This window comes from Cryptomeria japonica, chromosome 4 (genome assembly GCF_030272615.1).
Source record: "Cryptomeria japonica chromosome 4, Sugi_1.0, whole genome shotgun sequence".
Classification (NCBI taxonomy): Eukaryota; Viridiplantae; Streptophyta; class Pinopsida; order Cupressales; family Cupressaceae; genus Cryptomeria; species Cryptomeria japonica.
In genome coordinates, this window is record NC_081408.1 from 562450948 (window position 1) to 562471964 (window position 21017).

General features: G+C 44.6%; 1 protein-coding gene across 1 annotated transcript in view; it reads left to right on the forward strand.

Annotated features, from left to right (window-relative positions):
• The window catches only part of LOC131036101 (uncharacterized), a 289939-nt gene that overhangs the window by 91245 nt on the left and 177677 nt on the right, over window positions 1-21017 (forward strand). Inside the window, exon 5 of the mRNA XM_057967915.1 lies at window positions 19153-19230. Coding sequence (XP_057823898.1) covers window positions 19153-19230 — 78 coding nt within the window. The remainder of the gene's footprint in view (window positions 1-19152; window positions 19231-21017) is intronic.

The following is a 21017-nucleotide window of genomic DNA, read 5'->3' on the forward strand; positions in this document are numbered from 1 at the left end:
CCCGGGCACAGTGAAAAGCGACTGTCAAGCCATCAATTAACCTGGAGGATATATTCTCTCAGGTAGGAGAAGTAAAAGCCAAAGGAAAGAAAAAGCCAAGAACTTACTCCAGGATCACCAAGGATGAGCAAAGGAATTGGACGATTCACATTGCTGCTCCGCCACAGACAAACCATCAGATCAGGTTGCATTAGCTGACTATAGCATCACATCCATTCCGATAGGGAGAGCAACCAAAGAACAGGAGAGAGAAGAATTCAAGGATTATGTGCAGAATATGCTCAGGCAGCTAGATGAAATAACCGCTGAAAGAGATATGTATCGAGCTCGTGCTGAGCAAGCCGAGGGATATGTAGACTACCTGTTAAGACCGCTGCAACATACTGCTGAGTCCCATATTCCTCCACTCGCGCTGGCATAGAAAACTATAGTTGAATTCGAAGGAGTGCGCGACACCGCCAAGACAGTCAGAGAATGGATCCGGGGCATTAAGGCAAGAGGGAAGAGAATCGTCGATGACGTATTTGAAGTAACAATCAAAATACATTCAACCCGACTAAAGATGGTGGAGGTAGAGAAAGAGTACGCGAAAATCCAAGAGACGATTGGCATGGCTCAACCACTCATGAGGGCTCTCTTTTGGACTCACGTTTAGATTACCACGTTGCAAACGATCCTAGATCCCCATAGTATCGACACCTTTATGGAATGGTATTGGATTGTTAACATGAAGATGGACATGGCGGGCACTGTCAGAAAAACTCAGGAGTGCGAGGAAGGCTTGTCTGGTATTGAGAGCATCGGTGAAGATATCCTTAAGGCATTGGTCGTTGGCTGGAAGGATAGCATGGGAGGTGACGATGTAGTGTTATGATGGAATGGCAGGTTGAGGGCTGATGGAATGGCGTGAGCGGCTGAGGATAGTGGACACTCATCTAGAGGGCACTCGATTCAAAATGCGTAATCCTCCCATTCCTTCTAATAAGGAATTGTTCTCGATTCGCGTAAGGCTTTAGGAATATGTTCGGGAAGAGCTTGTGGCAAACCGGGACATCTGGAAAGGGTACTTGCGAGAGGAAATTGAATTTTTGGTGAAAGAATTTGCCTCGGGAAAGGAAAAAGTGCTTTCATAAAAATACCCGTTTCTTTTAAATTCCAGATGCACTTTTTCAAGCTAGTTACTTCTTTTCAACTACCCAAAGTCATTGCAGATTTTGAGCTCCGTACAAGTGCACCTTTTGGGGAGCAACTTTATGTTGGGTAGTTATTAGTTAGTTGGTAGTTGGTAGGGGATATTTTTTTCCTTATTAATAGGTATGGGCAGCCATACTTTGTAGGATGAATTTGGGCCACTTGTAAGATTAAATCTTGGCCATTCATCCATTTTTGGAAATTTATATAAGGGATGGTTTCTCCCTCTTTTTGTAAGAAGTCTAAGATTGTTGTTGAAACTCTAGCAAAATTTATGCAGAATTAGTGGAAATTAGAGCTGTCTTGTTTCCTTGTGAGTGCATGGTCTCTTTCTTCACCATTTAATTTTCCTGTTATGTATTTTGATTTCAGATAGTATTTTTAGGATAATATTTGATAGAAACCTTGGGGTTCATACCATTAAGCATTGGCTGATTGCCATTCCCCCCTGCATGGTTAGTCTGAACCAATTTATATGCTTAGTTGGGTTGTTAAATATCAAATGAATGGATGTCAAATTCTGCATTTATGTTTAGAAGCATGAAAATCCAACTTCTTTCGAAGATTGCACTAGATTTTACAGCATTGTGCTTTATTAGCTGATAATGTTAAATCTGGTTTTATAAGGTTTCCGTCTATTTTCCTGAATATGCTATCTTGGATAGATTAATTAGATATTTTCTCTCTCTTTCCCTTTCCTTTTTTCCTTTTTTTTTTATCAAAGTTGAAGCCTTAACAACATCATGTCAAAGATAAAATCTGATGGAATCAAGACTGTAGAGTGTTAGGGAACCCGCACGAACAAAACCAATTCTACCTAACCGTAAGTCCCCTTTGTGTTTCCAGCAAAACACATCTGACCGTTGAGCTATCCTGCTGTCATGATCTGACAGTCAAAACATTGAGGTCACCCCTATTGATCAATTTGAAACAGCATTAGGGATTTCCTTATAGAAGAGAGGACAGGATACTCAGCGAGTAAATTCTATTCTGTGTTGACCGGATAGAGTTGTAACAATACGATTTTAGCAACGTCAACAGCGTGATCAACACTCAAAGTTGTTAATGCTCCACGAATTCTTGCGGCTTGTACACTTTCTTTCATGGAGCTATAGGTGCGCATTTAATGATTTTTGCAGGATTTCCATCAAGTGGAGTTTAGGGCCATGCTTCTTTATGGTTACTTGATGACCTTCATGTTAGGTCTACATTATTTGACTTTGGAATGTCAGGCAATCCACCTTCTAGAAGTATTTTTCTTCCTGGGATTGCATTGTCAAGGTATGGTCGGGTTGCTTGCATGTACACCATGTCAGGTCCATGCACTTCCTTGCATTCCCTGATTGACATTCCTTTGCACACTCAAGGGTCAAGGCTTCTCTTCCTTGACCAATGGCCTCTCCTCTACAACCAGTTTTCTATATAAAGGTTGTTAAGTCTCATTGTAAAGGGTTCTCTCCCTATTGGCTTGAGCTATTCTTTGCTCTTTCACTTCTCTTGAAGACTTGTATATTTCTTGCATTTCTGCAACTGTAAGTTTGGCCATTGGCCTTATAATAAATTGAAATCATCTTTCTTGCCTTACTTCAACTTATGCATGTTGTGTATGTGTTCTTACCTTCATTGTAAGTGTATGTTCGTGAGTTTCTCTCACATATATGCCGTGTTAACCTATTTCTGGGTGTGACTTGTGGGAAACTTTCTCCCCTCTTAACATTCAGCAAGTTCTAACCTCCATATATGCGTTAAGGTCATTCATGCAACTGAAGTTCGTGCATCTCTAGGGTATTTCAATTGATTCTTTGTGTCATTCCTAGGTGGGGAGAGAAACATCTCTTATCTTAGTGCATCGCCTCCCTTTCATTTTAGCATTCCTTTCTTCCCTTTTCCTCTGCAAGTTGTTAGGATAGGCTTAGAAGTAGAATTTAAAGTGTTGAGTTGGTTCAACACTCGCACTTGGATTGAGAAGGAAGCTGACCTTCTCTGGAGATTTAACCCCCTTGTGCAAGGTCCGACACTTCGGGGTTGTTTCCTTGTTTCACAAGGTTGTTGTGTTGATAGCTCAACAAGGGTGCAAACTTTTGTGACAATAGTTTTTTGGCATGCCCGATGGGACAGACTTTCAACTTACATGCTAAGGATTCATTGTTGTCCTTAGTATCTCAACCTTTGGAGGTAGTCATCTTTCAAGCACTTGGCAACGTTGCTCGCAAGTCCAATCTCTTGTTCATGACCCGTTGCTGATTTCATGCCCCAAATTCATACAAGGGTGTCTTCTTGAGGAAATTTCCAATTTTCAGAACTCACATTTTCAAGTTCTAGAAGGTGGAGAGGTAGACCTTCATTGTCACCAGTCAGGGGTGTTAAGGTTGTAAGCACTCCATCACCCAGGTCTCGTTCTACCCCTCCATATACAAGACCATTACGGTCTAGGGCTCCTACCACCCATATCAATAGACCATTGTTTCACATGGCCAAAAATCTGGTTTTTGTTACCTTCAATGGGGGAGTCCTCTTATTTTGACCCAATGGAATGATATACTAGTGGCTGCATTAAAGAGTATACCCTATTTCATTGGTGAAACAACTAGTACTCCCATAGAGCACATTCAAGACATTGCAAACATTTGCTCTGTCCATAATGTCACCAAAGATGATGTTGCTGTCAGGCTCTTAGCCACATCTTTGAAAGGAAAAACTTTGTAGTGGTATAGAGGGTTGCCGTCTAATTCCATTCACAATTGGGATGAATTAGGGGAGAAGTTGTGCAACCATTTCGAAGACAAAAGTGATCGCCTATCACTTGTGGACTAGTTGACCACTATCAAGAGGGTACGTCATGAGTTCATGGGAGAATTCAATTTCAGATTCCAAAAGACATGGAAAAGAAGAAGGTGAAGATGCTCTCTAGGATTACTAGAAATGACACAGGAGCATGCATTGCACGAGTGGCTGTCCCGACAAGTGATAAGACTAGAGATGCGGTCACTCCTATGGATTATTAGGTTACCACAATTGACTTTGGACCTACTACAAAGAAACAAGAGTTTCAGGAGCTTGATGATACAATCAAGGCAATTGAGGCACAGTTAAACAAGACTATTGAGAAGAAACAGATGCTTGAGAGTGAGAAGAGGAGGCTCAAGGAGTTTATTGAAGGGATTAATTCCCTAAGGTGCGAGGATCCTACTTTTGTCTCATCCATTGCTATTGCTCATGGATCACCCTTTGATCACAAGGCAATGGGGAATACATATCAAGAGGTTGGAAAATAGATACTGGATCTTTCAAAGCAAGCAAATGATTTCCTAACTCAGTTTGTCCAAGCATTTGATAACACAATGATGCTCATATTTAGGATTTGGTACTTGGAAAGAGTTTGGGAAGATTTCCAACCAGTGTAGGAAAAAAAACTATTCCTCGCCTTAGGGTATTGAAGTGAATTCCTATGTCCACATTGGTTTAGGAGGGAGTTGTTCAGGAAGGCAATGTTTATGATTTTCATGGTTGGTATTGTTCTTTGGCCATGCGGAAGTCAATGTATGATCATGCAAAGCAAAAGTGCATTGAGATGGAAGGATCCATTCAGGAGATACAATCCAAAATCCTTACATCTATTGAAGAGTTATTGGGACAAAATGTCCATGCTTCTAGCAATTTGAACTTGGAGAAGTTGAAAGAGAATATGAAGTTCATTTAATTCAAGCAGTTGGAATCCATAAGGAAGATTTAGCTAGATGACTTGGTTTCTCTCATGATTCACATCAACAACTTGTAGAAGCTTATGTTGGATTGGGAAAGCATTTTTGATGCTTGCTCAAATGCATTGGATGTGATCGATTTGCAGCAGGCGTTACGATGGAGGAACTCAACTTAGTCTTAGCTAGATTCGTTGATCTTCTAGAAGATTCCCTACTTGATGACTAGGTGTCATCCAATTGGACCTCCTTTTTTGATTCCACTTTTTGATGTAAACCCTAATTAGGGCAATTTTGGCATGATCTCAGCCCTTGATTTTAAATGAATCTTGGCCATTCATTTCATATGAGACACTATATAAAACCATTTGCCTCTCATTTGTAAGAGAGGTTTTTGAGAATTGCTGCCTATATCTTGCAAGTTTGAATCTGATCATTGAAGTTTGGCGATTTTGTTGAGATTTGGAGCAGTGTGGTTCTGATTGCCTCCAAAATTTAGATTAGAATTTGTTTAAGTATTTTAGATTGAATGAAAGAAGTGTTGAATGCATTCGAATGAAATTTGTTTAATCCATATCACTAGCTTCTTGCTGATTGTAAGTTTGCCTTGTGTGGTCAACTGGAATTTGAATTTAGCTTAACTTCAATTTGTGCTTGCTCATTGATATGCATCCAATTGATGGTGTTGATGTTGCTTAGTATGAATTTGATCATTCATGATATTTACCTTAGATGATTGCACTAAGCTTGTGTTGAATGTTCTTTGATGTTGAAACCTGGCCTAGTTGAATTTCATTGAATCATTCATTACGTCTTGCATTCTAGGTTTTAAGATAGGATTAGAATAGAACTTCCAAATCGTCATCCTTTTGCATTTTATTTGAAAATCTTTTGTTAGAAGTAAATTGAGAGCTCCGTTGCAAAATCCTAAGTCATTTGAAATCATTGGCAAACCAACTCCATTCATGATAAGTTTGAAATCTTTAAGAACAGTTGTGTAAGTTCCCAAGTGAAAACAACAATTCACATCAAACCATTGAGTTACCCACATGTCAAAAACTGACCATAGAAACCTTGGAATCGTCTTAGTTGATCAAATATTTAGCATCTGAGGTGATTTTGTTCAAGAGCTAGGGTAAATACTTTGGTATTTTATTCTGTGTTTGAAGTGCCTAAAAATCACATCAACACATTGTAGGTGGGAAACAAAGGAATGATGAACCAGTTAGAACCAACTCCATCAGATGGGAAAACATCACAGGGAGTTAATGCAGGAGATGGTGGGTGAACACAAAAAATGATGATCACATTTTGAAACGAGCATTGAGGAATGCTTCAGTTGATGAGGTTGTACACTTTCCATTCTTTAATTCTTGGGAGTTTGAACCTTATTTAAAGGCCATGATAGTATGCTACAACCAGGTGTGACAAGAATTTGTCATGTAGTGTAATGGTTGTGAGGTAACAATCCGGTACAGGCCTTCAAGCTTTACTCGAGTAATGTGCATCCCTTCCACCGAATACTCGGTGAGACAGACAAAGAAGATAAGTCTAGAGGAAAAAGAAATGTTCATTTAATGACTATGTAGAAACAACATAATGGTAGAAGAACTCAAAAGCTTTAGGAGTTCAGGTGACAATAGGGGGTTAAAGAAAAACTTCTTGGTTTATTCTGAGTGGAAGTGCATACTCGACTTGTTTAAATGTAGACTTATGGGAGCTAGCCGTGCATCAAACATTGCATTTTAGATGGTGGAGTAATGTTAAATATTGCATTTTAGATGGTGTAGTAATGTTTTAAACATACAAATTGGGAGAACCTACAATTGGGTCATCGGTTTGTTTGATCGAATTCATGACTTCCTCAGCCTCCGACACAAGGCATTCTATATGACACAACACGCCATCGCCCTACTTTTGAAAGCAATCTATACACAAGTGCTAGTGGATAAATGGGGGAACTTGCAACCAGATCGACAGATAGAGCCAGGGTGGCCCACAATGTTCCATTGGGTGAGCCTTGGGACATAGGTAGCAAGGGAAGAGACTCCCTCAGGCATGTCGTAGTCGAAGAAGGGGAAGCGCCAACTTCCTTGCCTACCAGCCAACAATCACTCGACGAGTAGTGGGGAGGCAATGACCATTACAGTCTCCTTCAGTGGAGACTTTTGTCGATGGCACTAGTACAAATTCGGAAGAAGAAGAGTCTACAGAGGAGGGAACTATAATTGCGCGACCACTACCAGCACCGTGTCCCCTACCATCATAGTTGCTTAGGATAGTAGCGAGTAGTAATGTCGTCAACTTTCCACCTGCCATGCTCTCACCCACTATACACATTATAGCGCCGAGCATATTGAGGACGAATATGCCACAAGGGGTGCGGGAAGCCACACCAGTGGCCATTGTTGCAGCGAAATGGAAAACAATGTTGACTACCACACCTGCCAGTAATGTCGCACTTGCCAATGCTTGTGCCAGTGTTGTGGCACCCGCCAGTGCCATCACCTAGGAGGTGCCAGTGGCCATGGACGTCACAATCACACTAGACGAGGAAGGAATAGATGTAGGGGTAGATGATTGGCTTAGCTAGCATGAGGAGACACCGGTTGCCCCTCCCCCACCGTCACCCACATTTTTGAAGGATTTGGAACTTTTGGCAATTGCAAAGGGGGAAATGACACATTTGATAGTTGTAGAGGAAGAGCACAAAGTTGGGGCAAGAGAAAAAAGAGTCCAAGGTGACACGGAGCATGAAGTATGGGAGCATACAATCTACTTTATTGACTCGGCAATACTAGAGATTGTTACTATTTCTTGGTTGACTAAAGCAAAGGCCAAGGTACCAGTGGAGGGAGAATTGTAGGGCTCTAGCGAAGACGAGACACAAGACTTGACCATCTGAAATTCTAAATCCAACCGCAATGATGTTATGGGAACAATGCAAAAATACTTGACTCAACTAGAGGACATTGCCTTGGTGACACATGAGGTGGTAGAGATGTCACAACAACCTGATGTTGGGCATGTGCCCGTAGTGGCCAATGAGGCAGAGAAAATTCTGAATTTTATGCAGCAAGGGTGTGAGAGGGAATCGTTAGTTGTTTCACATCGGATGGCCTACTAAAGAGATGTCACAACAACCTGATGTTGGGCATGTGCCCATAGTGGCCAATGAGGCAGAGAAAATTCTGAATTTTATGCAGCAAGGGTGTGAGAGGGAATTTGTTAGTTGTTTCACATCCCATGGATGGCCTACTAAATAGACACTTGATATGCAGGAGACACGGCATCTAGCAAGGCCCACTACAGTGGGTAAGCATGGTTGCGTACTCTCTACAGTCCATGGCATGGAGAATTGCTTACGAGATGTCTGCTACTAAATGAAGTGAGCACACTATTGCTGGTATACATTACATATTGTGGAAATAAAGACATCTTTCTAGCCATGTGTTGATGTTTATTGCTGTATGTTATATTGCTATATGTTACGTTTACTTTGCATAAGTTAATTCACACTCGCTTTGGGAGTAAACACGTGGCTGCTAAAACCCTCAAAAAATCAGCGCTGGGTCTCACAATGACGTCACCCTTCTCCTTGCTAATGTTAGCCTCAAGAATGCTTTAAAACATGTAGGAACTTTGCTATAGGTTGTCTAAATTTCATTCTAATAACTCTGATCACACCTCCAAAATGGTCTGCAAAACCTGATAAGAATAGGCAGCTCTGAACATGATATGCTAGGGAATCAAAGATGAAAGCCCCTATGCCGGAACATACCCTACTGACTATGTGGAGCCCGTATGTCTCTCCAAAATCAGGGTTACTCAAGGGTTTAAAGCCTTAAGCCAAGAAATTGCAGTAGCAATAGAGAAAATATAATCACATGAGCACCAAGAGAACCCTAGCTTATTATATAATGACTCCCAAAAGAATGATCTAATCTCAGCCATAGATTCATTGCAAGCCCAATCGAATGCTCAAGATAAAACCCTAAAAAATGAGCCAATAGGCTCCTTATTTTCTAATGTCCCCTTTGTCCCTTTTTGCATGTGTAATAAAAATCACTTAAAAGTACATGTCTCATAAGTCATTACACTCAAAAGGGGAAATAACAAGCTAAGAGTCACTGAAGTCACATAAAAAGTGTTTGCCCTCTCGGGTGAAGAACTTAAAACATACAGATAAAACACGTAATGCAGAATAATAATGCCATGGATCTCAGATAAAATATAAGAGATGTTATTCCATTCATAATCGTAATTCCCAAGTTACATTCGAAAGTATATAAAGATACCGAGGGGGTGCGAGCGCCAACCGTCGCACCGCAATTGCCACCTCTCGGTTGCCAACTAACCAAGACAATTACAACTTAATTAACTAGTTTTATTTTCGTGTACAATATTGCCGCCAACATCATCCCCCCCAAAAGAAAAGTCGTCTCCAGGCGACTTACAACAAAATGGAGAATACATGGGGACTACATATCCGAAAAATCAAAAACTAAGGGGGTGCAGAGGGCGTCCCTGATGAAGAAGGCGCCGGTGGTGGTGTAGCAGCGAACGCCAATCGCCCACGGAGTTCGTACACTTGCTCCGTCCTCCTCTTTAGATCTTGTTCTGCCACCATCTGCCGCTCCATGGCAATCTTTACCATATAGGCTGCCTCCAACACCTCCTTATCCTTCTTGTCCACACTCTCCAGTGCACTGACCAATCGAGTCTCCAACAGCTCTCTGGATGCCCTTTCCTCTTCCAACTGTATCAGCAAGGCAGACTTCTCTGCTACTAAAGTGTCCATCATTATCTGGGTCTGTGCCATGGTAGCCTCCAGCTCCCGAAACCTGGTAGTCAGCTCCTCCCGAGCTGTCACTGCTGCTACCCGCAAGGCCTCAACTGTGGTTGCCGTCTGTTGTGTCCTCCGAAGCTCAAGATAACCTTCGCGGAAGGCCTGCTCCACCTCTCTAACCAACGACTGCATCCGGGTCTCGCCAACCCCCTCAGTGAGGCTCCAAGCCTCCAGCATCGCTTGGTTCTCTGTCTCAGGCCACCCGGCACACTCAAAACACTTCTCAAACTCCTCTCTGCATCCGGTGCGGGCAAAGGTCAACAGCCCCTCGATCCGCTCAACCATGGCGGCATCCGCTTGGAATGTGGCAGATGACACAAGCTACTATTCTCTCAGAGTCATCTCACCAATGTACAACTCCAAATCTCCTGTACCTTGTTGTACTCCCACAGGCACCCCCTCCTCTCTGTAAGGACTGGTTACTACAACCGCAGGGGGTGATGTAGCCCTCTGGAGTGCCCTACTACTCGGAGAGCTCCCCTCCTCGCGATCAATAATATCCAAGGGATGCATGGCCCTGCCTGGAGATAGAGCAGCCTCTCCCACCGATGCCATGGGCGTGAGCTGGTAACGGCTCAGCCACGCACTAAGGTCATCATGGAGAGCACTTGCTTCCATCATTGCCTCCTGCATATAGCCTGGAAAACCTGGCACATCCTATCCTGGCACATCTAGCACATCGTGCACCATGGAAGCCTCTGCACTCGCCAAGGTCTCCATTCACGGTGGTGTCATCGCTATCGTCACCCGAGGCTGCCCAAACCTAGGAACTGGCACCGTGGTGACTACGCTCACTGTCTCTAATGACCACGGCACCGCCAACTGACAAGTCTCCGGTAAGTGTGCTGGTGTAAAGTGGACCTGTACCTGCGATGCAAAACAGACCCTTCTGTACGAGCCAACTCCACTACCTCTTCTTCCGGCAACTGGTCACCTCTTCTTCTTGCCAATCGAAAGCTCCCTTCGCTCACGTGGGAGGTGTCTGCGGATTCCTCCCTGCCGCTATCTGCATCGTCCTCTGCATTGGACTCTTCTGTGTCGGACATGGCGGCCTTCTTTCTTTTTGTGCCCAGACGTTCCTCTGCGCCATGTGCCAAGACGTCCAAGTGCGACCAATAGAATATGGGCGGCTGGTCTGGTGCAACGCGACCTTGTGGCTCCAATTGCTGTGAGCTCGGGGTGATCTGTGTGCGGACTGCATCCAGAAATAACCCAATGGCATGATGGGGCATGTAAAATTTTTTGTATTGGAGGGTCATGAACTTGTCCATTCTATCTGCCAGTAGTGATGCCCAATCATATACCACCCCATTGTGCAGCCCATTCATCAACACTATCTGTGCGATAGCTATGTTAGACGCGCGGTTGGCACCTATGAGGCGCCTCTTCACCACGGACAAGAGGCACCGCCATACTCCTTTGGCGAAAAATGTTTTCTTTACCCCCCGACTCTTGCCTGCACTTTTGAGGCTATCTTTTTCTCCCTAGGTGAGGTTATCGCGCAACATCAACTGTAGTAATGTGGCACGATTTTCTGGAGATATTTTCTGTGAAGTGTATTTTTTTCCCTTTCACCCCCGGTATGCCAAACACCCTGGTGAACCGCCGTGAATGAAATGGTTATCCGCTGTTGTTGATAATCAAATACAGACTGGTGTCGGTGTCAGTCATAGCTGCCAATCATGGCACGCAAAACCACCTCAAAGTCCTTTATACAGAAAACTGGCATCTGGACGACCCAGTGTACCTGTGCCTGGCGAAGGCTTTTCTTTATCATATCATCGTGAGGTGTCTTCGCCCACCAGTTCCAATGGTCTATTCCATTCAGACCTTCGAACACAATATTATCTGCTGTTACCTCATCCCTGTCCTTTGTCGCCAAGGGTTTTGGACGATGCTTCTTGTTTTTCTGACTGCTGCTCATCCCGAGGTTGCCTGCAATACGCACACCAGATGGCAAAACTCGTTTGCCTGTGTCTCCACTCGATTCTGAAGCTTTTCGCCTTCCCTGCAACTTGTCTTCTAACGGCTGTAACCGTTTTCGCCAATCTGCCTTGTTCTTATTTGTGTCCATTGGTCTCGGATTAATTCTTTAATCTGCTTTTATAGCTTTAGAACCCAGCTTGCCACTTTCTGCCACTTCCAACTGCCTGCTGCCACTTTTTGCTTCTAGCTGCCAACGTTCCCTTTGCTCTTGTTGGTTGGTAGTACGATGTATGGCCAGTGGGTGTACTTGGTGTGCAGGTGTGCGACGTGCAATCTCCTTCCTCCGGAATATTTTTCTTCCTGTTGGCTGGGTTTGCCTTGCGTTTTTTTTTTCTCTCCCTTGGCCTGCGTTTTTGTTTTCTGCCTTTGGCGCTGCGTGATGTTTATTTATGGTGGAGGGGCACCACCGTACGATGGACACACGGTGCCACCGCACGGTGACCCGTGGTGCCACCGCACGGTGGACCCACGTTGCCACCGCGCGATGACCTTGTGCTGCCACCGCACGGTGGACCCACGTTGCCACCACACGGTGACCCCGTGGTGCCACCACACGGTGACCCCGTGGTGCCACCGCACAGTGGACCCGTGGTGCCACCGGCGTGGCCCCCACCGTATGGCAACTCGATTTTTTTCCTCTCGGCCGTACGGTCAATTGTCGTACGGACCCGTACGGTCGTACGTTTTTATTTTTTATTTTTTAATTTCTTCTAGAGGGTCCGAGATCGGTTGCCCGTTTCTGTTCGTGGTACTGTTTTAATTTCGACCCATTGACGGCGTCTGGTATCGCCTTCCCGTCAAGCGTCCACAACTTAATGGCCCTGTTGGCATTGACCTTGCGTATCTTGAAGGGCCCTAGCCATCGCACTTTAAATTTTCCTGGTTTGATTTTGTTCCTCCCATTGAATTTCAACACTAACTGCCCAGGAGTAAACTTCATTCGCCGAAGATGCTTGTCGTGCCAGACCTTCCGTCTTTGCTGGGCTGCCTCTGTGGCCCATTGTGCCATCATTCTTTTTTCGTCCAACTTGCTTAAGGCATACAGTCTCTCCCTCAGGCTCTCCATATCCCCGAGTTTGTTCTCTATTGCAATGCGAAGGCTTGGCACCATGAATTCTGCTGGCACCACAACTTCCTGCCCGTACATGAGTTGGAACGGAGTCTGACCCATGGTCACCTTGTAAGTCGTTCTGTAGGCCCATAGTACAGAGGGTAACTTCTCTTCCCAATCTTCTTTTTCTACTCCGCAGGACTTGTAAATTACCGATACCAATATTTTGTTCGTGGCCTCGGCCTGCCCATTGGCACGCGGGTAGTACGGGCTCGATAATGAGTGAAAAATCTTAAACTTTGAGGTCAACAGCTGTATGACATGGTTCACGAAGTGGACCCCTTGGTCACTGGTCAACTGAATAGGTATACCATATCGCGTAATGATTTGTTCATAGATAAATTTAGCCGTGCTTACTGCAGAGTTATCCTAGAGAGCCCTCGCCTCCACCCACTTAGTCAAGTATTCTGTCGCAACCACAATGTAACGACACCGTCGTGTGCGGCTATCCTTAAGAGGTCCTACAAAGTCGAGTCCCCATTGTTCGAAGAGTTCCTGTGCGTGCGACGGGTTGAGGGGCATGAAGTCCCACTGCAAAGGTTTGCCTGCCCGTTGGCAAGTGTCGCACCCCACGACCCACTCCCTGGCGTCGTGATGTACGGTTGGCCACCACAGTCCTACGAGAAGCACTTTGCGGGCTGTAGTGTCTGGGCCCATATGTCCACCTGCGTGTCCTTTATGTGCCTCCCTTAATACACTCAGGACTTCTTCCTCCATGACACAACGCCTTAATACCTGGTCTGGCCCCATTTTGTAGAGTAAATCGTTGATGAGTGAAAAAGTCCTGCTCCTTAATACGAGCTTTCTCCGTTCCCCTGGGGGCATACCCTCCGGAAATCGAGATGTCGACAGGTACTCTCTAATCTTCTTGTACCACGAAGGAAGAACGGCTATTTGGAACAAGTGCGCATTCGGAAAATCATCATTTACTCCCTCTGGAGGTTCCCCTGACTTAATCTGGGATAGCTGATCGGCTATGACATGGCTTCGCCCCGGTCTTTTCACAATTGTAAATGTGAACTTTTGTAGTAGCAATAGCCAACGGCTTATCCTCCCCTGGATAATTGGCTTGTTTACCAAGTACATGAGTGCCTGGTGGTCTACGTAAAATGTGAATGGTGTAGCCAGTAGGTAATGACGGAATTTCTGTATGGCATAGACCATGCCGAGGGCTTCACGTTCTGTTGTATTGTAGTTCTTTTTAGCCTTCGAGAGCAACCTGCTCGCAAAATAAACGGGGTGGTCCAACCCGTGTCCTCCTACCTTGGCTAATGTAGCCCCGATGGCATAATTTGAGGCATCCACGTGAACGTGGAATTCCTTATCCCAATTCAGGTATGCTAGTATGGGTGCTCCCATCAACCTCGTCTTCAGCTCTTCAAAGGCCTTGCTCTGTGGCTCTGTCCAGATGTATGGTTCCCCTTTCCATGTCAACCTATCCAACGGTGGGACACCTCAACGAAGTTCTTGATGAACCTCCTGTAGTACCCCACATGACCAAGGAAGGACTTTATCCCAGTGACGTCCGTAGGAGGTTCCATTTCTACTATTTCCCGAATCTTGTCTGGGTCCGTTTTCAATCCTTCTTTACACACAGTGTGTCCAAGCAATCTTCCTTGTGGTACCATGAGTCTACATTTCTTCGGATTGAGGGCCAACCGTGCCCTTCGACATCTGTCTAGGCACTCCCCGAGGGTTTTTAGGTGGATGTCCTGTCCGCTGTAAATAGACCAATCGTCCAGGAAGGCTTTGAAGTTCCCCACCGACATCTTGTTGAAGATGTGCAAGATGATGTGTTGAAAGGTGGCGGGTGCATTGCATAGACTGAAGGGCATTCGGTTGTATGCATACACACCGTCCTCCACCACGAAGGTTGTTTTCAACTTATCTTCCTCCACGATGGATATCTGGTTGTACCCAGAGAACCCATCCATGAAGGAATAGATTTCATGTCCAACTACTTCCTCCAAGATGCTGTCGGTGAAGGGTATGGGAAACGGGTCTTTAATAGTGACAGCGTTCAGACACCAGAAGTCATAGATCCGGATCTGATTGGCCTCTTTCTTTAGGGAAATCACAATGGGAGACACCCATTCGCTTGTGTGTACTTTGAAGATTATGCCCGCTTCCAACATCCGCTCAATTTCGTCGTCCATCCGTGCAACATAATTCTTGTTCATACGGTAAGGCCGCTTCCTTACCGGTTGGGCTCCCGGTACCAATGTTATTCGGTGTACACATAACTTTGTGGGCACGCTCTTTAGGTTCTTGTACGTCCATGCAAAGACATCCTTGTATTCAAGGAAAATTTTGAAGGCTGCAGCCTTCAGCACTGGATTCCAGTCATCTCCGACAAGGATGATCTTGGGGTCACTCGTCCCCCCAAGATTTGTCTCCTTTAAATTGGCTTCCTGATATTTAATGGTCTCCCCCTTCGGGAATTGGTGTGCCGACGTCTCATTCACCAAGGCCTCCCCTTCCTTGTACTCTCCATACTCTGGGGGAAATATATCTGGTTCTTCCTTGATGCTCAATACATTGCACGAGGGTGTAAATAGTTCATAATCTCCCATTTGCCAATGGAAGAGGCCATTCAAGGAGTCCCCGTCGTCCCCTGAGCATGCCTCCAGTTCTAACACCCCTTCGTCACTAGGCTCCATGCGGCGTCCGTCTCCACCCTCCCCCAATTGGTCTCCCTCAGATTCCGAGTCGGATGAGGATGCTAACTCCTCACTCACCATTTGCAATGAGCCACCCACGCTCGAGAATGGCGTCATACCATTTTTGCTTCAGGGGAATTACTACAAAATCCAGCACGAATGGCTGCGTGCCAATCATCACCTGCTGGCCCATGAGGGTACCAAGGGGTTTAATCCCGTGTTGATCTGCCCCTAGTAGGTTGAACATGGGGGGCCACAACGTAGGCTTTCCCAGTTTTTTCCATGTCGCTTCTGGGAGCACATTTACTCCTGACCCTTTGTCTACAATAGTGTCTGTCAAGGTAGTCCCGAGTATGCCCATTTCTACCACCGTCGGTTGGCATCTGTTGTTGACTACCAACAACATGGGGTCGACTGGCTTACGGCCTCCCTTAACACGGGGTCGGCTGTGGGGTTCACGACCTCCCTCATTTTCACTTGTGGGGGTACGGAGTTTAAGATAGCCATTTTTAACTATGACATGGTCTCAAGGAGGTCTTGAATCCTCACTGGTACCTCCATCTGCAATATTTGCCGTAAGATTTTCTCTTCTCCCCTCGTCCGTGGCGGACTTGCGGCCTCGTGGCTGTTCTGTCCTTGTGCGGCCATTTCCTTTGTGATCTCGTCTCTTGCTTCCCGCACTCTCTCGGTCTCCATGTGGGGATCTGGGTATGCAACCTTTTTGGCTTGTGCCCTTGTGATTGCCAACACTTCTGCCTTCGTGGGTTCTATGTTTAGAAGGTTTACACCAGGCTTCGGGCAATTTGCCTCCTCATGGTCGCCTGGCCCACACCATCGGTAGAGGTGCTGAGGGGTGGCTTCCTTTGTGCAATCGCGGGCGAAGTGTCCCCACTGATTGCAGGCCCTACACTGGATCATTGGCCGACCCTTGGCGTCATATTGGATCCAGTTTCTGTTATTGTTATTGTTGTTATTCCTTCTGCCGCCGCGTCTGTTATCACGGTATCCTCCAGATGATGTCGTTGTGTTAGTTTGTTGGCCCGTACTTGTTGGTGCGGATGTTGTGGCCTGCTCCGTGAACAACACTTGGTTCATTTGCGTACTTCGGGTCTTCATGTTGTATGGGTACTCCTTGGTGGAGTGTCCCATCACTTGGCAAATCTCGCAGAATGCCTTCTTTGGGCAAGTACCCTTTGTATGTCCCTCTTCTTTGCACTCAGTGCACCATATGTCCCCTTCGGTTCCGACCAGTGCTTCTCATTGTTTTGAATTCCCTCCTCATTCGCTCCATGTCTTTCTGGAGCGCTTGCACCTTTTTGTCAGCCTCGCCATTGCTGCTGCTTTCCTTGGAAGAGTCATCATCCTCAGACGAGCTATCCTTCTTTTTTTTCTTCGATGTCTCAGTCTCGCTCTCGAGATCCATCGCTCTATTGTATGCGTCTTTGTACGATGTCGGTGGAACAATTTTCATCTTCTTCCGGAGGGAGTGTTTCAGTCCCTCCACAAACCATCTCTTTTTCAACCCATCCGCTGGTTGACTCTCCATTTTCCCCAACAGTTCCTTCAGCTGCCGACTATACGCTCGGACAGTCTCGTTCTTGTTCTGTTTTGTGCCATAGATTTCGGCGACTATTTCGTTGTCGTCTCTCAGGAGGCGGAACTCTATCTCGAACTCCTTCAGGTCGGGCCATGTGCCGACTTTGGCCTTATCCATATCTAAGTACTAGTCTATGGCCACTCCCCTTAAGGTTGCTGGGAATTGTGTTACCCATTCGTCTTGGTTGGTAACACCGTTCGCTGACCATATGGTTTCGCACGTGCGGCAATGGCGGACGGGATCTTCCTTCCCGTCGCCGTTGAACTTCGGCAGTTTCTGTTTACTCACCATTGATGGGGGTCGTCTCCCCGGAGGTGGCTGTGGGTATGTCTGAGCCCCTGCGCAACTCTCTCCGGCACCGGTGGTGTGTCCTGCGTGGGTAACTGGGGGTACGGTGTTTTGCCTTCCGTGTGTCGCACCTACAGCCGTATGGTTGGCCCCCCCCTTCGTTCTCACCCGCGCCCACTCCTGGCTCCCTTTGGTGATCCTCACTTCGTGGCGTTAGGGATAAGTTTCTAAACTGATCCTGAGTCTCTTCGACTAGATTCCTCCGTAACCTTGTTTCCTCCAGAAACTCTTCGTGGCTTCTCACCCTACGGTGTTCTGGCGACGCGTAGAAATTTCCCTCGGCTTCTGCACCGTCCGTGACACCTCCTTGCTTCCCTTCGGGCCACCCTTCGGCAGGTCGTCCTTCAGCAAGTTGCCTCAGCCTCTGTCTACGTTCTACTTGTTGCTCCAGAATCAAGGCCCTCTGTGCAGCCTCCCACTCGTCCGTTTCTGCTTTCTTATTTCTATCTTTGTTTAATAGGTTGGGCATTAATTGCCGTACATTTCCATAAATAACAACACATAAAACCAGAACACTCCTTTATTAATTCATTTCATCAGATACAACTTGTGTCAATATTATGACACCTTTATTTGAATATAGAATGTTCCTTTATCCCTATGGGATTTAGGGTTCAATTCCTTCCTGGCCTCGTGCCATCTCGCTCCGCTTCCCGACGGCTGCTTTCTTCGTACTGTTGGAGGATTTGTTGGCGTCGCTCTTCCTGGGCAATCTCCTCCAGGCGAGCTTGTTGTGACAGCGATGCCTGTGCAAGCAACCGGGGGAGGTGGTTCATCAACCGATTTACTGCCGGGCTAACTTCCAGTGCTGTCCACATGGCACTTGGTAGGATTTCAGCCTCCGTGGCCTTTCGTCGGATGTAGGTCTCGATGGCTACCTAGAGCAGGATTGAAAATTCCCTCGTCGCAGTGTCTTCTCCGCTGTAGAGCTCTGTTTGCGCGTCGTCGGCCTCTGGGTTTATCTCACCAACGGGTAGGCCCATCGTGTCCGTGCGCCATCCGCTTCTTCCGTTCCCGAGTATGTCTAGGCAACGACGCCAAATGTTTGCCCTCTCGGGTGAAGAACTTAAAACATACAGATAAAACATGTAATGCAGAATAATAATGTCATTGATCTCAGATAAAATATAAGAGATGTTATTCCATTCATAATCGTAATTCCCAAGTTACATTCGAAAGTATATAAAGATACCGAGGGGGTGCGAGCGCCAACTGTCGCACCGCAATTGCCACCCCTCGGTTGCCAACTAACCAAGACAATTACAACTTAATTAACTAGTTTTATTTTCGTGTACAATATTGCCGCCAACAAAAAGATGTTCCCACAACTTAAGAATAGAATAGAGAGCAAGCCAAAGACAACACTTACCCAATGATGCTCTGTCCAAGGAACGGACAGCCAATGCATAGTTAAGCCTCATGACTTGAGTTGGAAATATTACATAAGCACTAAGTGTTTATTACTTAAAATTCTTTATTGTCTCTTTAGATGCATTTAGAACATTGATTCATATGGCTGAAATAAATTTAGTCTGTAGCATATAGCATGATATCGAACTAAGAACTACTTTTTTGTCTAATTAATATTACCATATTGGTGGAATGTGGTAAAAATGTGGCATTTATTTTGATTTTTCGATGTCTTTGTTGTTATAATTTGAAGAGATGAGCTTTTCAATGATCTTGATTTTGTTTCTGTGATTCTTTGACAGCATCTACTCTGGGACAGTTGCTGGGGCTAGGGAGGCATTCATTTGTGGGGTTCCTTCTATCGCCCTTTCATATAATTGGTATGTAACCTGTACTCTTTAAGTAATTATTTATTGCAGCTTAGTGTTAAATGTAATCCCTTGACTTATGTTCACCTTTTGTGATCTGGATTCAGATAATTATCTTTGTAAAATGCTTATTAAAAAGAATGGATAAGACTGCAAATCTTGCAGTAAATTGACACAAAAAGGGAAAATGAGTTTTTGTTATTGCACGTCATACTCTTCTAAGTAGTCTATCTCAAATGAAGAGGAGTAAGAAATAATATACAAAATATCTCAATCGTAAGCAACATTCTTATTCTCCAATAATCAATTAAATCCACCAATCTACATATATAGCACAAGGTTGAGAACCCATCTAACCACCATTAGATAATAACTTAATTAGGATGTAACGGTGCTGATCCAAGAGACATGAATCATATGGTATAAAATGAACTGAATATGAAATTTGAGAATGTATCCAACAAATTTCTCTATAATCCAAAGTCAAAGGAGACTTAGGATTAGCTATGAAATATGTGAATATGCTAGCGATCCCCCTTAATCCAAAGTCCCAAATCACATTGCACAGCACAAATCTCTCCTATGGTCTCACAACATTGTGCCAAAGAGAGCAAGTAACTTGGATGAATTAGGTACACATCAACTGAGTATCCTTGAAAGCATGCAATGTCCCCTTCCTCCAAATGAGTCATTTATCAGAGACCATTAGCCTTTTTTTATTCTGTAGATTAAATCAGGCATTTTAAGGGAATAGTTAATTAATTAAATTGTAAATAGTCCTAAGCTTCTCGGGATTATTTATATTTAATTAATTAAAAGTTGAACCTTGGTTATTTAAATAATTTGACATTTATTTAATGTCAATGGAAACTTTATAAAGTGGATTACTTTATGGTACTATGGGGTCCTTCATTAGCTCAGAAAGTTCTTGCATCAACTCACATATAGGCTTATCTGTGGCAGTCATTCTTCTAGCTCTATTATGCAACCAATGCACAAAGTGAGGGCAGGAGAACAAAGAGTCCATGTTTGCCAAGGTTTGTAAAGGCTGAAAACTCAAAGTTAGAACCCTTGTTTTATTCTTGCTGTTTACGTCTATCCTGCCCACCAGGAAACCATATCAAAGGGTTTGCAAGGACTGAAAACTTTGCTAATTTAATAATTTGAATCTTTGTGATGATTAAACCTTGCCGATCTAATGAAGATAATTCCATGTGCTACCTTTCAGAGTCTGATTGCTGCTGTTGTGAAACCCTGTTATACAAGTATTGGCAACCAAAACACTGTCAAATGACTGATAACAGGCTCTAAACTGGTCTGCTGAAGGCGATAAAAACTCTGCAGACCTGCTAACTGCCCCACCTTTTATGAAAGATCCCAAATGGATCCTTTTGCTGTTGCTGCTGTAAATTCTTAATTAAACATCCTATATTTTGTAATTTTCCGGTGATCTTATAGAATAGACAGAAGTTGTAGAAAGGGATTGTTTCTTTTTGGGTTTTGATGTTATAAGTAAAGTAATTGATAAATAGCAACAACTGTGAAATAAAACAGTAAACAATGTTCATATGTAAGAACACTTAAGCAATCTGAAAATACTGCAAATCATACCAGGCAAATAACCTAGTTTTGTATTTAGCAAGAATCCATACATTTATTTGGAGCTGTTCTCAATCTAGATTGATGCCAGATGGAGGAATATTATTGACAACGAACAAGGAAGACCAAATAAGTTGAATCCAACCCTTCAAGCCAACATACAAACAAGGTGTGCTTGCAAAGGAGGCATGGAAGCTGCT